At 41.5% G+C, this 16,750-nt stretch overlaps 1 protein-coding gene across 2 annotated transcripts in view; it reads right to left on the bottom strand.

Moving 5' to 3' along the window:
• KLHL2 (kelch like family member 2) overlaps positions 1-8,415 on the bottom strand; it is a 115,564-nt gene extending 107,149 nt beyond the window's left edge. Inside the window, exon 1 of one of the 2 annotated variants that reach the window (XR_004671261.3) lies at positions 8,264-8,415. Coding sequence is in view for 1 of the 2 variants with exons in the window: in XM_034959371.4 (XP_034815262.1) it covers positions 8,264-8,289 (26 nt within the window). In the remaining variant the exon portion in view is untranslated. The remainder of the gene's footprint in view (positions 1-8,263) is intronic. The other variant, XM_034959371.4, reaches the window with a different exon arrangement.
• Positions 8,416-16,750: the final 8,335 nt, after the last annotated feature.

Genomic DNA, 16,750 nt, shown 5'->3' with positions numbered 1-16,750 from the left:
ATAAAGACTCTAACAGGGCTGTCTCTCTCAAATAGTCAAGATTTCCAAACCAGGCAAAGGTTTAAACCTGCTGTAACAATTCTGAGAACACCACAGAAATGAAGTAAAACTTCTTTAGATATTTATTATTGGCTTTGAAACAATGGTTTTCAGCAGCATGAAAGAGAAAGATCAGAATCACCCAAGCAATTTTTTCAAGCCACAAATAACCACCCCTTCTCACATGAAGAGTCACACAAGCCCTTTTTAGAATTAGCTACACATACATGACGGCATCTCCAGGAGTATAGGGTTAAGCCAGCAATGCGTGATTTTTAAAAATAATAATAATAACAAAAGTCATGTAATATGTCCTGCCACCAACTTACCTCCCGCCTCAGAATCATCCCAGATTAAAAACAAATGCTTTAGAAAATATGTTGCATTTTTAGAAAAAAAAAAAAAAAAGCAACTATTCATGTGAATGATGCAGCTGCAAAGTTTAACAGGAGATCAAAGACATTTTGACATTTAGGACATAAATACTTGGCCCTTGGGTGGCCACCATCACTGTTCTCCCCTTTGCCTGTTCACCTCAAAAGCTGCAAGACTCCCCTGCTTGCAATGAGTCACCCACCATTACTCACAAATTTCTGCCAAGTTCACGTCAGCAGCTGTTGTTTTCAAAGTCAACATCCATGCTGTAATGTTTTGAGGTTTCTCCATTACTTTATAATATTTCTTCTATTTCTCTGCTGTCTTCCCAGCCAAACTTGCATTCAGAAGCAGGCATCTTACTAGCATTGCTCTCATAAACAAATCCAGGATATCAGAAGTACAGAGTCAACCATAACTAACATTTTAACTAAAATTTGTTATGTCATTCTACAGTTTCTCAACAAAATACTCTCACATCCTTCAAACAAATAACCACTATATTACTTAGAGGCTGTGAAGGTAGAAGACTTTCTCAATTGGAAACACGTTTGGGTCTATGGTAGGGTTGTGATTTCAATTTTTGCAGTTAGCTAAGGCAAAGAGACACACTGCAAATTTTCTTCACATGTCTGGAATTTAAACTTTTATTAGGTATGGAAACAGTAGACTAACTAATCTACAAACATATGTTCATATTACCAAATAAATAGAGCTTTTTAAAAATGTTAACATTTGCCCTATAGGCATGTAAGAACTTGGATTAGGTCTTCAGTATGTAGAACTGAATATGAGGTATCTTGTGAGATAAAAACTTCTCTTTTTTCTTTGTATTACTTCTCCAAGAAAAAAAAAAACTTCTGATCTTGCATCAAGTCACAGAATGCCTTTCAGACAATATCATAATGCCACTGAATATTTTAAACATATATAGTTAAAAATTATTTTTCCAATTTTCCAGAGCGGAAAAGGAAACATCTAGAAAAGCTTGAATTGCCAAACTTTACTAAAATATATTAGCAGTTAAAAAGCAGAGCCCTGAACTCACTGAAGGGCAGAGGGAGGTATTAAAGAGCACCCTATTCTCTCTGGAGAACTCGGTTGTGCGGCTGTATGTTAAGTGTGTGGGGAAGCATTGGCAGGAGGAGGAGGTTGGGATGTCTGAGGTGGATGGAAGTTGGAGTATAATTGCTCTCTGATAGTAGAACAATGGAGCTGTAAAAAGCTCTGCTTCAGTTCAACTCAGCTTTCTCTCCCTCTTTCCCTCCCACCTACATGACAAACAGAACACAATCAGGCACTTTTTGTCCCTGACAGTGACTATTACCAGGAAAAGGACCACAGTAAAAGCATGTCTTATGCAAGATCAATCTCCTAAGGAATATTTTATAAATAGCTAACAAAGCATTGTCAGAGTGGGATATTTGTGAGGTGCTAAAATAGGGAAAAGGAGGTTGATGATCCATTTCAAACATTTCCATTTATTTTATCACTTATATTTCTGACTTTTCCTTTGCCCCTCTTCCTACTATTGCCATCACTTGGTTGGTAAGGGGGCGGCAATATGACTCCGCAATTCAGTTGACTGGGATACATTTTCCAGCACTCAAATGAAAAGGTACTAGATGAGAACCAAAATCAGAAAGAAGCCCAAAATTGTAGTTCTGTCTATGCCAAATACTAACCAAGAGACCCTGGATTAGTCACTTAGCCTCTCTGGGCTTCAGACTACTTATAAAATTTATTTCATAAATATGTCTGATGTGAAACGTAATATGAAAGTCAAAGATAGTAATACCTCACCTACCTATCTCAGGGAGCTGTATAGGCACTAGGCACTATATGAATGTAAACAAAGTTTAGAAGAAAATTGTTGAGTTCAGGATCTAAACTGAATATGCAGATATATTTTTATGGATCTTATTGGCCTTCATTTTTAATTGCAACATTCAATTCAAAGTTAATAGCAATATTCAAAATGACCAAAGCCAATAAATTAAGTATTTAAGTGCTGCCTAGATGTCCACTGCATGCCATGTACTAAGAAGGGTAAGAAACATTAGGAAGGCTGAACTGAGATCTTCCTCCATTTACCATCTAAACAGGAAGGTACATGGGAAACCACTAAGGAATGGCACAAGTCAGTACATAGGTGCAGTGACAAACACCATAGGAATGCAACAATGAGCTGGAATGAGTTGGAGTAAAGAGGAAAGACTTGGTGAAGGAGATGGGGCTCCAATGGGGCCTTGGAGGAACTTCAAGTTGTTGTAACAGGGGAGAGAAGAAGAGAAGCATAGGAAAAGGCTGGAGAATCCTGGCTTGTGGACAAGGGAGAGTTTTAAAAGCACACGATGATCTTGGATATATAGGATAAGATAAAATGATAAAGGGCTGTGACTGCCTGAGTCTCTGGTTTTGATAAGTCACTTCACATGACTCTAAGATGTTGGAGGGTTAAAACAGTGTGGGGACTGAAGGATGAGGAGAGATTACATAGAGCTCAATAGAAGACCAGTGAAAAAGTTCAGGTATCAAGTGATGAAATCCATTCATCAGAATAGTAGCAACCAGAATGGACACTTGAAACCAAGGCCACAGTTCCTGGGGACTGATAAGATGTGGAGGATGAAGAAAGAGAGAGAAATCAAAGACTATTCCAATGTTTTGGTTATCAGGGACCAGAAGAATGGTTATCCCATTGAATAAGTGGAAATGTTATAAAATGAAGTCAGTTTGTGAACACACATCAGTTTTGGATATATTGGGTTTAGAGGCATGAGCTAAGGGTAGAGATGTGAGAAGTTCAAAATTCCACACCAAAGCACAGACCTAGAGCCCCGACTTAAGATATAGATGGAGCTAGAGCTCAGAGATTAACAGTTGATTGAAAAGAACTGGCCAAGGCCTACTTCCGTGAGGAAATACTGCCCACAAACAGTGATAGAAGAGAAGTCATGCAAGACAGAAAAAGGTGATACAACAGAGAGATTAGAATCCCAGTTTTTCTAATACTTGATAAGCTTGAGAAAGTAACTTAAACTCTACTTCTTCATCTGATAAATAAGACACCTACCACTATAAGGTTGTTGACAAGACTAAGTGAGATTAAGTGACAAAGTATGCAAATCACATTTAGCAACCTAAAAACCAGAGAAGGAAAACAAGAAAAAGAGCTATCATAAAAAGCAGGGGCTTGTTTTTCAAGGTAAAATCAGAGAATGGAACTGGTCAAAGGAATATTTTAGCAAATGCCAACGGTCTGAAATGTAAGAAAGTACAGCACATAACACACAAAAAGTTAAGGACCCACTCACTGCAGCAATTATCTAATCAGGGGAAGAATTCAAGAATGCCTTTGCGCTTGCTATTCTCTCTCCCTGGAATGCTATTCCCCCTCTGGATTGTGCTAAAATATCACCTCGTCAAAGACACCCTGACCCTATCTGAACTATTATTCTTATTATTCTCTACCCTTTTATCCTGCTTCATTTTTGTTCACTGTAATACTACTAACAATATTACATAGTTGTTTGCTATTAGTTTCAATCATAGGAAAAGGAACTTTGTTTTCTGAGATATCCCCAAAATCTGGCCATAGTAGGCACTCAATAAATATAAATTAAAAACTCAAACTACCTCATCATAAAGAGTAAATGCATTTGGATTTGGTAGAACACTACAGAAATGCAACATAAAGTGAATTTCCTTCTCTGGATCACCTTGAAAAAACCTTCTGCCTGATATTAAGAAAGAAGTTCAGTGGTCTTCATAAGCACTACTAGTGTAAATCCGTAACAGCCATAGATGAGTAAACTTACAGTCACCTTCAGAAAAGCACATTTACTAATAGTTACTGAATGCCTACCATGTACATCAGAAACAAAAGGTTTGGGGCATTTTGCAGGGAGTAGGTGGAGTGATTTCCCAGCATCAGAAATTTTTTAAACTACTACATAAATGCTACCTATTTCCAGAATTCACTTCTCAAGTTCCCAAATGCACCTCAAAGTTGTCTCTATATGTAACACTTCCTTCAACACACATTGATCCACATGTCTTCTTTCACCATTACCTTGTTTGTGGGCCATTATTACTCCTAAATATTTTAAATGTCTTTGTCTATCACTGGGGAGATTCACCTGTGATATGAGAGATGCCCAATGTACATTTAGTTAAACAAAAATAAGAATACACTCCAATGCACTATAACAGACAAACAAATGAATACTGGGTATCCTGTAGCAAGGTTCCAAATTCACAGCAATTGAATCTTAGAAAGAACATTAAAGGTCATCTGGTCCAGTGGACTGCAAATGTCAGGCTTCAATGAACTTTTTACTGATCTATGTCAAAATGAGGACAATGTAATAAGTTTTCATAAGGCTAAGTTTTTTAAATTTAAAGACAATCCTTTAGTCAGATTATATTCTTCCCTATATTTGAGGAAGGATATTAAAATGTTTTTTTTCTTTCATGAAAAGATGGTGATAGTTGATCATTGTTGTTTCATAAATAATTCTTTTACTTAGCAAAACAAAAAACTTAGCAATTGTTAGACTTCAATTTTTTTTTCTTTTTTTAATTTTACAGGTCAGTTAAATTCAAAAATGTGAGAACCTCTGCTCTAATCCCACCAATTTTCTGCTGCCTAAATGCCTTAGAACATGGTCAACAAGTTGTTTTTCTGCCTATGCATGAACACCTCTGACGACAAGTCTCTAGTAATGTGGAACCATCAACTGAAAAAAGATATGGTTCTATCTGAGGGATGTTTGCTTAGTTTTGTGAAGGAAAAGCAAAAAAATCAAGGCTTACAGAGAGTAAGCCGACTTGTGAAAATGGAGCCAGTAAAAAAACAAGTGCCAAGAAAACTGATCAGTAAGAGAAGATCAGAGGGATGCACTCAGGCCTATACCTCACAGTCTTCCTTCAACTTATTATGAAAATCCTTTATACAAATAACTATAAAAGCCAGACTGTAAAATACATTCCTGAGGTCAGGGCTGGTCAATTTACATTTCCTTTTGCACATCTCAGTTTACCATCTGAAATTCCTTTACTAATCTACATCTAAACTACATCTCTTAATTTACTACCTGAAATTCCTTTACTAATCTACATCTTTTAGTTACACATCTTTCAGGTTTGATCAGAAGCAAATGTAACACAGTCTCAATATCACCCAGACCCCAGAATGCAACAGAATCTAAATGCCACATATACTCAAGTATGCAAAAAACAATAAGCACAAATATATAGTCCAACGACAATTTTTAATTATATGAGAATTAAAAAGGATGAAAGTTGGAGGCAAGGAATAGAAAAAGCACAAAAGATCAAAAGCTAATTTCAAGGAGTCCATCCTGAAGGAACCAGGAATGGTGGGTACAGATGCCTGACCTCCCTCCAAGACAATGTGCCAACAGGCCAGTGGAGAACAAGGTGGGATCTGAGAACAATGTAAATTTGGATGTTAAAAGAGAACACAAGCAAAAGCACCACGCACAGTGCCAGGCAGAGACAGGCATTCAAATATTTGCACATTGAATGAATTAATAAACAGACACTTACACAAAGAGAATCTGGGGCCGTGCTTCCAACCATACCATAAGGCACTTTAAGTCCAGGTCATCTTTCTTTGACTTAAAGCTCAGGCTAAAAATCTAACTTCATGAAAAGCTGAGTCTTCCTAATAGTTTCCACTGGCCTCTGTTCTAGCCCAGCTCTGGCAGTGAGGCCCGGTAAAGTTCCTTCCTAAAGACACTGCCTGCAAGTCTCAAATCCGGCACACGGGATCCATGGTGGAGGGATGTTAATGGGAGTGGAGGCAAACAGGCCAAGGGGTGGCAAGGAAAAAAACTATTTCTGATCCACAGAATGGCAAATAACACCATAACGAGTTCTTGAATTAGGTTTAATCCTGGACAGAACCAAATGAAAATAAAAACCTACTTGTATTTATAATTAAATAGACAGAAACAATGAAAAAGTCTCACCAACTTTAGCCACCCCTGATTGAAAGGAGTTTTAACAATTCTTTCATCCATGCTGGCATTCCAGGTTTTCCATTATATCTCAGCCTCTCATTGTTCCAGCACTATTGATGGAATCTCAATGCCAAAAATGGTGCTGGTCATCAAAATTATGATTAGCTGATCTACCCTAGAGTCAGTTTATCAATGTTTCAATGCATACATCAATTCCATTTTTTATTATTTCAACTTAAATCATCTGTGTCTCTATTCCCTCCCTCCAGAGTCTGCTTTCCCACACCCTTCTTTTCACCTGCATTCTAAGTATTCCCTTGTTCTTTCCTTTAGTTCCCTCTGTTCCAAAAGTAAAAACGAACTGCAGGAACTTATGTAGAAGGCAGGTTTACTACAGATAGCATACCTACATGTTACATATTATATACCATATGTTGTCTAAATACAGCTAGCATATCCTGCTTTAAGTGCTTCTGAGCCTGGGCAGACCCCCGTGTGCTCATGCTGCTGATGTGAACCATCCACCATCATATTTCCTAGGGGTTCAGGTGCCTTCCTCCAGCCTGCTGAAGAACATGACCAAATCTCAGAGCCCTCAAAGCCACAGCTATCGAGAGGTGACTAAGCCCCTGCTTCTGTCAGCCCAGGAAGGCCAATTCAAGAGTCTTATCTACACCCTAGATTTCCACGACCTGTTCCACTCAAGCTAAAAATTCTGAAACGCACTTTTAGAAACTGTCGTTCCAGAATCCCATTAGCTCTCCTAAAAGGGCTGAACATCAAAAAATTATTCAACCCAAGCCAAGTATCCTTATTTTGGCTGGAATTCTGCCAAATAACCACAAGAGACTGGTGCGGTACAATCGGCATGGAGTGAAGCTTGCCAAATTTGACCGGAGAACGACAAGCCTCCATGAATAAGCTCTCATGAAAAGGTAAACCATTCTTCAGGATGAGGTTTGTCTGCGATTTGAAAAGTCAGATTCAAAGGACTCTTGTTCCTTCCTAAGAGAAGAGGGAACCAAAACTGAAATTTTCGAAACTCCTGGGTATTTACAGTTCACTTTTACCAAGATGTTTTTAAAACTAAAAACTAAAATTAAAAAAAAAAAACCCTTGTTCTGAATAATGCAATAATGTCTTCTACATAATGTTTCAGCTATTATTTCTAGAAAGTAATTCTGTTGCCAGTGATCTTGAATGTACTTGGGTACCAAAGAAAAAAGACACCTGTGCCTGGCAGGTCGATACGCTACTAATTTGCCCGAGGTACGAAGGAAACAGAAGATGCTGATTTCTGGATAAAACGTTCTGCAGTGCCAGGTAAAAGAGGTCACATGCCCTGAACGGCCGCCGCTCATTTAGAGTGATGCAAAAGCTCCTCAGATATTAATTTTGTTAGAAATTCGGGGAATCAAGCAACCTAAGATCAATTCATTTAGACAGCGGGTGACTGGTACTTTCCAGTCTCCTTTTTTCAACGGACTCAGTGCATCCTAGCCTGATCTCTTATAAAGGGGTAGGCAAACTGGGCACCAGGTGCCTATGCATTTCAGGGAGGCACACACAGGACCTGCAGGGTCACCCATGCACAGCCCCACCCCGAATCTTCTATCCGCCCGAGATGGGGAAGACCCTTCCCCAGAAATCCTGGGCAGCGTTTTAAGTCACCGCCGGGCCAGCCTGAGTTTCCGTCCGCGTCCGCTCAGGACTGCGGGCACAGCGCCTCGTCACGCCCCGCATCTCCCACCTCCCGCCGGCCCCGGCGGCTGTCCCCAGAGCTGCGCCCGCGGCCGGCGACACGCGCCGCAGCGGCGCGCTTATCCGCAGCGGCGCAGCCCGCCCGCCCGCTCACTCACGCGGGAGGCAGCGGCGGCGTCTCCATTGTGGCTCCTCTCGGGCTTCAGAACGCAGGCACCGACCAACACAGCCAGCACCATTCCAGCCGCGGACGCCGGCACTGCCCGCCCGCCGAGCCGCGTTCCATCCGCCCCGGAGGGGGCGCCGCGCTCTCCTCACCGCGCGCCACCACCTGCGGCGGCGGCCCCCGCGGCCATGGCCCGCTCGGCCGGGCGCGCTCCGTCTACTGCGCGGCTCCCGCGCTCGCCCGAGTGCGGGGCGGCGGCGACGGGACCGGCGGGCGCGCGGGCTCGGCCACTTCCGGGTTCGGCCCCGGCCGGCGCCGACGCTGTGACGGGACTGCGATGCGGCCTCCCGCGGCGGCCGAGTACCCCTCCCTCGGCGCCTCCCCTTCCTCCTGCTGCTGCTGCTGCTGCTGCTTCTGCTTGTGGAGGCGGGCGGGCGCCAGCCGGGTGCGGGGCGGGCGTGCCCAGACGCTGGCCCGCAGGCCGGGACGCGGGCGGCGGCCGCCCACAGCGGGTCTCTGGATCGCCGGGACGGGGGCGCTGGAAAATGGGAGCGGAGGGGGTTCTCCGTGCAGAAAAAGGGCGGCCGAACGCACGGCGTAATAATGCTCGGTATCCACTTGCTGCTCTGCTTTGCGGGCGTGTACACGTTATTCTTTTCATTTGTGCCTGTACCCAGGGAGATGGGAAGGGTAGGCATAACCAACCAGTGTGCTTACAAATGGTGGGACTGAGGCAAGAAGAAGTGATTTGCCTGTCCAGTGTCCCAGGCAAGAAGCTGGCTCTCCCTCCTCAGTATGCTATCCATTCCTTGGACAAGTGAAGTGAGCACCTGCTAGGCAAGGTTTTAGTGCTGGGGATGTGACAGCAAAACAAAGTCTTTCTGCTTGTGGAGCTGTCCATCTAGACGGGGTGACGGAAACAGTAAGTGATGCTTACCATGAAGAAACATAAATGAGGATGAGGAGAGGGAAAGAGATTTTAGAAAGAGTGGTCAGAGAAGGCCTCTCAAAAGGCATGAGTTAAAGAGAGATGGAATAACAGGGGCTTTGAGTAATGCAAAGAATGCCTAGGGCAGAGGGAAGAGCAGCGTGGAGACTGCTAAGCAAGATCCTGCCTGCCTTGTTGAGGAACAGGAAGGAGAACAATGCAGCTGGTGGTTCTCCAAGTACGCCCGCTGGAAGCAGTAGCACCTGCGAACTTGTTAGAGATGCGAATTTTCCAGTCCCACTTTAGACCTACTGAACCAGAAACTCTGGGGGTGGGGCCCAGCAGCGTGTGCTTTAACAAGCTTTCCAGATAATGCTTGCTGGGGCCGCGAGGGTGGGAGACCCTCTAATGAAGCAGAGTGAGGTTAGGAGGACGGCGGCAGGAATGGGTGTGGCGAGGAGTAATCACAGATCACCCAGGCCTTGCAGGCCGTGATAAAGGACTTGGCTTTTACTGAGATTAGAAGCAATTAGAAAGTGGTGAGTAGCTTGATCTGATCATTAAAAGGATGATTTTTCTGGGATTTGTTTGAAAATATCCCACAAAAAGAAGGACAGAGGCCGGGCGCCGTGGCTCACGCCTGTAATCCCAGCACTTTGGGAGGCTGAGGCGGGCCGATCACCTGAGGTCGGGAGTTCGAGATCCGCCTGACCAACATGGAGAAACCCCGTCTCTACTAAAAATACAAAAAGTTAGCCGGGCATGGTGGTGCATGCCTGTAATTCCAGCTACTTGGGAGGCTGAGGCAGGAGAATCGCTTGAACTCGGGAGGCAGAGGTTGCGATGAGCCGAGATCGTGCCATTGCACTCCAGCCCGGGCAACAAGAGCGAAACAAACTCCGTCTCAAAAAAAAAAAAAAAAAGGACAGAGAAGTGAATAGATGAAGATTTGCAAAATGTTAATTTTTGAGGCTAAGTGTTGGGTGCATAGGGGTGGTCATCATTTATGTGTGTTTATGTGTATGTTTTAAAAGATAATAATGGGCCGGGCGCGGTGGCTCACGCCTGTAATCCCAGCCCTTTTTGGGAGGCCGAGGCGGGCGGATCATCTGAGGTCAGGAGTTCAAGACCAGCCTGTCCAACATGGCGAAATCCCGTCTCTTCTAAAAATAGCCGGGTGTGGTGGTGGGTGCCTGTAATCCCAGCTACTGAGGAGGCTGAGGCAGGAGAATCACTCGAACCCAGGAGGCGGAGGTTGCAGTGAGCTAAGATCGGGCCACTGCACTCCAGCCCGGGCAACAGAGCGAGACTCCGTCTCAAAATTCATAAATAAATAAAAGTTCATAATACAAAGTTTCTTTTAAAAAAAGATGACTGATTGCTGTATGGGCAACATGCATAGCGAGGCAAGAGAGCAAGCAAGGAGATTAGCCTAGCTGGGATGAAAAGTAAGGATGGCTTGGATTAGAGTCCCAGTGATTGAGAAAAGTGAACAGGTTCTGAATCTGTTTAGAAGGTAAAGTACTCAGGAACTGCTGACAGATTAGCATATAAAAGAAAGATGATCCTACGGGTTTTGTTCTGATCTCTGGGGAGAATTGAGTTGCCCTTTACTGGGATTGGGGATATTGAGAAAGAACAAATATTGGAGGGCAGGGTGGAGATTGTATTTGTAAACTCTGATTTAGATATGGTAAGTTTGAGATATCTGTTAAACATCCGTGTGAAGATAGGTGTAGACAATTAGATATATGTATCTGGGGTAGATATAAATTTGGAAGTTGTTAGTATACAGATGGGTATTGAGATCAACTAGATTATGTAGCTAGAGAAAAGAAGTAGACCAAGAAGTAAGCCCTGGGGCACTCCAACATTAAAAAAGAAGAGAAGGAGGACTCAGCAAAGGAGATGGTAAAGGAACAACCAGGGAAATAGAAGGAGATCCAAGGCAGGTGTCTTGGCAGCCTAGTGAAGGGTTCCAGAAAACAAACAAACAAACAAACAAAAAACCCTTAGTACACTTTAGCATGAGCTAACTTCTCTGTATGATGGTTCTGTTCAGAGCCATAATAAAACTTCCTACTTTACAAGGTTGTTTTAAGAATTAAATGAAATAATTGATGTAAAGTATATAGCACATAAATGTATAATGGAAGCACTTAATAAATGTTAGTTGCTGCTATTATTTCTGTACACTTCTGTGGCCATCAGTTATACCTTACTCTGCTAGGAACTGGGTTAAGTCCTAGAGCCAGGAGATACTGACTTAGGTTTTACCAAACCTTTGGCCTGACTTCCTTCTGCATGCAAACTCAGTGAGTAGGGCTGACTCATCAGCCATTTCAGGAACTCTTTTGAGGCGGGGGGTGGGAGGTGGACTTTTTCTATTGCTTTTGTATCTTCCACCCAAAATAGTGTTATGTGTACAAATAAATACTAAAAAATTAAGATGTGTCCATCTGACAGCTAGGCACATAACTTCAAACCATAGCCCCTCTCACATCCTCCTCTGGGTTAGTTTTGTCTATCATAATTCTTTGCTTAAGGGGTTCGACTCATCTAGCATGCTAAATGTCAACCCAAACCTTTCTTTTTTCACAACCACCCCCATTTGTAGGCTTCACAAGTAGACTGGGAAAAAGTACATTACCCACATACAATTCAGCCTTACTTGGAGTTAAATGTCACACCAAAACTGGTCCTCAGCCAGATACAGCCTCCACCCTTAACCTGTCTCTCTGCTCACAAGAGAAAGTAAACAAAAATGCTTGACAGGCTGAGCCCAAATCCAACATTACAGTGGGGAAGAAACTTTTTAACACTTCTTCCTTTGACTCTCAGTTTCACCATCTTCTCAAGTGAAGGACACTAAGGATTAGGAGCGGCTACCTAAGACCACCAAGCTCTTCTCTTTTTCATTTCCCTTGACATAAGGTCTGACTGAACATGCAACGGTGTTGACCTCCCCTTGCGTAGGTTATTACCTCCACCCACGTTTTCATCATTCTTTAGCTGAGCCCTTCACACCCTTGGCAGAGGAATGAGATCTTACAAAAGTCCATCTGCCTCCTATGCTGTTAAGATAGAACAATTCCTTAAGCATATTAGTAACCATAATCTAAAGCTAATGTAAGTAAATGGAATGTATCACTTGTAAAGAAAATAGAACCACTCAGATGAACAAGTCCGTGACAGTGGCTAGTGGCAAAAATCCCTTAGATTGAGCTGAAATCAGATGTTGCAATAGAACTAATGACATGACATGGCAGGCACAAACACATCTCATGGCAAGTATCCGGGAGCTAAGAATTGCTCCTATAAAGAAAAGACTTAACTTCACTGAAGAATACAAAACCATTAGATGCTATATTTGTAATTCCTTCCAGTGCAAAGACGGCAAGTATGAAAAGATTCACTCATTCAAAATTAGGTACTAAAGAAGATAAAGGCCTTCTAAAAAGTCGCATTTTCTATCCTAAAGACTTAGTTTAAGTTGCTTTACTAATTTTAAATTAGGGGTTTTGCTTTTAATATTTTGACTTAGGAGAAACTTAGCAGCATAATATATTAAGAAGCATTTCAAAATGTTCTTTTGATACTTTGCGGTTTAGCAAATGGATTTGTCAATACATTAAGATATGTATTACAAGCTTTATGGTGTCAAATGGGGTGACGTGCGTCTTGTGCTCCAGATCAATAGACAATCCTTAACTGATGGAGTCCATTGTTTCCATGAATCCAATTTACTCTTCAAATGCTTGCCTCCTTGTTTTTGTAGTCTGTAAGATAGCAACTTTACTTCCGACACAGCATACCTCCCCATTACCCTGTATCTGAGCTTCCTGGAGAAATCAATGCAAATTGTTTGCTGCAAAGTTTAATTGAAAATCTGTTGGAATTGGTACAGGAAGTATCCAAAAATAGGTTTCACACTAATGTATATCAGGTAAGCAATTTCTCTGTGTTTTAAGAAAAGGAAATTTACTTAATCTATTTTTACTTGTATATAGCTTTATGGTATCTATTTATGTAGTCTGGTGATGTAATCCCTCATTATAGAATTATCTAGGACTGAACATCTTTCTACACAGTCAGCAGTGCTGGGGGGAAGAAAAAGCAAGTAAAAATTCTTGATAAATTATGCGAAGCATTATTAGGTTGTTGTCATTCATCTGAAATTATGCATCCACACATACACAAAAACTTCTCCCCACAGCTTCTGCCTGTCCGTTACAGCTGACTGTTAATAGCACAGGCCCTAAGCAAAATTGTGAAATAAGTTTGCCTTGGCATTCTCATTTTTCCCATTTTCTTCTCTTTTTTCATGTGTCAATACATCTCTCACCTTTGACACCATCTACAGGTCTCCAGTGTCCTCTCTCCATCCCTAATCAAAACTTAGAAATGATCAGACATCAGCCAACAGAATGATTAGTGAACTACACTTTAAAACAAATGGCTTTTAGACATGGGGTAACCTCATACTAGTATTATTTGAGCTGAATAATATCTTTATACCCTACCCCTATTGTCTTTCCTAGAATGCATTCCCATGTCATCTATATTATTTTAATTACAAAATTATTTACAAGTTGTGATGTTTAAATGTGTCTTTCATTAATATAGGTATTACTGAATAACACTGTGAAATGAATGCTTTACTTCGATAAGGGACAATGCAGAGTATAGGAGATAAAAAGTATTCTTAAACTCTAGACCTTTTGAGACCATACCTCAGGGAGTGTGTATTACTTGTTCAAATTGTTCACATGGTAATACAAAAAGATAAGTCTTGAATTTCCACATAAATCCTAAAATTTGAGCTTGGCCCAAGTCTTGGAATTATTTTTGCAAGAAAGTGTCCTTTGCCAAGAAATCCTTTCTAGTTCTTAATCTGGTACTAGTCAGCTTCTGGATGCAGAGAAGCATGTTTAATGCAGGATATAAGTGGTTAGTCAATTCCTGAGGCATCCATATTTCTTCATTTTCCTTGTTAAGATCTTGGTAATAATCCAACCCAAGAAATAGAATTAAATCCAGGCTGCATATGTATGAGAACTATTCTTCATTGAACTAAAAATGAACCTGAGCTGCCATTTTGAAGTCTTTGTTAAAAGCCAACTAAAATTAAATCATGAGAAAAATATTCAAAGTCATATTTTCTGAGGCAAACTGATTCAAGCTGATCTTGATTGTATTATATTTAGATATACGTATCAACTTTTTTTCTATGTCACATACGGAAAATACTGACCACCCTATTTTAAATTGCAACTGGCACCCCCCCTGCACCCTCAACACTCCCTAAACTTATTTTCGGATTTGTTTTTTCCCCAAGCACTTATCACAATTTGACCAACTCTGTGTCTTATTTATTTCATGTATTTTCTGTTCTCTTCTTTGGAATGTAAGCTCTATAAAGGCATGAATTTTAGTCTGTTCAGTCCCAGGGCCTAGCAAAATACCTAACACATATTATACATTCAAGAAATACTGTTGAATGAATGAACTGGCACCAACCAAAATGTTTACCTCCAGGAACATATATTCCAACTCAAAATTCAAGCAATGTGCATTTTAATAGATATATGGCTACATCAATGTATCAAATTTATTCTTTTTTACTTTTGGAAGCATATAAACAATGATACCCAGAAATAAAGAAGGTACAGAGAAATTTTCTTTGGTTTCAGTGAGTCAATCAGCCAATAAATTTATTGAATGCCTTCTTTGATGATTACACTGTGATAGGTGAGTCCGTCTGGGGGAGCAGTTAGGAATAATATGAAACTTAGGACAAGGATTCTCCCCTTAAGATAACTGTAATCAACTTCAGTCATAAAAATAAATCCAAATTTTAAATAAAACTAATTATCCCAGCACTTTGGGAGGCTGAGGTGGGAGGATTGCTTGAGTCCAGGAGTTCAAAACTGTTGTGAGCTATGATTGTGCCACTGCACTCTAGCCTGGGTGACAGAGCCAGACCCTGTCTCTAAAAAGTAAAGCTAGGCCAGGCACAGTGGCTCACACCTGTAATCCCAGCACTTTGGGAAGCTGAGGCAGATGGATCACCTGAAGTCAGGAGTTCAAGACTAGCCTGGCCAACATGGTGAAACTCCGTATCTACTAAAAATACAGAAAACTTAGCCAGGCATAGTGGTAGGCTCCTGTAATCCCAGCTACTTGGGAGGCTGAGGCAGAAGAATCACCTGAATCTGGGAATTGGAGGTTGTAGTGAGCCAAGATGGTACCACTGCACTCTAGCCTGGGTGACAGAGTAAGACTGTATCTCAAAAAAAAAAAATTTTTTTTAAATAAATAAATAAAACTAATTAAACAAAAATACCAGACAACAGAGTCTTCACAAGTAAGATAAACTCTGACTTGAGCACTTAAGAAAGAGAAAAGTGGCCGGGCGCGGTGGCTCACACCTGTAATCCCAGCACTTTGGGAGGCTGAGGTGGGTGGATCACTTAAGGCCAGGAGTTCAAAACCAGCCTGGCCAACATGGCAAAACCCTGTATCTACTAAAAAATACAAAAATTAGCCTGGTGTGGTGGCACACACCTGTAATCCCAGCTACTCAGGAGGCTGAAGCATGAGAATCACTTGAGCCTGGAAGGCAGAGGTTGCAGTGAGCTGATATGGTGCCACTGCATTCCAGCCTGAGCAACAGAATGAGACTCCATCTAAAAAAAAAGAAAAAAAAGTTTATCCATGATAAAAGCATGAAGTAGTGTAGTGTGGCACAAGTGAAAAGAAGCAGCCAAATGGCAATGGTGGGATAAACGTGACTCAGTGACTAATTGGATATGGGGGGCAAGGAAGATGAAGTAGCCTGAAAATATGATGATAGAGTTGGTAAAAATAAGAAAGTCACGTGGGATAGATGATGGTGTGTGGTTTTAGGCCTACAGAGTTTGCAGTAACCTCAAGATATCCCAGTAAAATGTCCAGCGGAAAGTTGTAGATTCGCCAGATCAAGGACACCTAGTACAAAGATAGATTCACTCTCATAAAGTTATTGGCCCCTGAAGAAACTGGTAATGCAGCTTTCTGTGGTCAACTACATGGTTCTTCACATTGCTCTGGGCATTGGCTGGCGTCCCAGGGCTGCTTTCTTGGTTGCTAATTTTTAAAATAATTCAAAGCAAATAATACAGGATTACATCCTTTTTTTTTCACAAGGCTTTACTGGAAAGAAAATTATTACATTCTTATAGTAAAAATTCAAACCATAAAATGAAAGTTCTCATTGACCTTTCCCTTAATCTCCTCACCAGAAGTAGCACATGTTAACAGTTTTAAGTGTATCTTTTCAAACATTTTTCTGTGTAGTTGCATACATATGTGGTACACATGGAAATAGGTGGGTTTGTATTTGTTTCATGTAAGTGGAATCATGCTGTAGGTACCTTCAGCCCATTAGCAGCTGCTAAGGAAGGCTTACTGCCAATTTGCTGTAACTGTGGGAGACCCAGGCAGGGAGAGCTCAGCTGCCAGTTGCCAGTACATGTACAAGTTAAAATGATGCAAATTTCAGGGAAAAAC

Source organism: Pan paniscus, chromosome 3 (genome assembly GCF_029289425.2).
Source record: "Pan paniscus chromosome 3, NHGRI_mPanPan1-v2.0_pri, whole genome shotgun sequence".
NCBI classification, from domain to species: Eukaryota; Metazoa; Chordata; class Mammalia; order Primates; family Hominidae; genus Pan; species Pan paniscus.
This window is presented reverse-complemented; position numbering and strand designations above follow the sequence as displayed.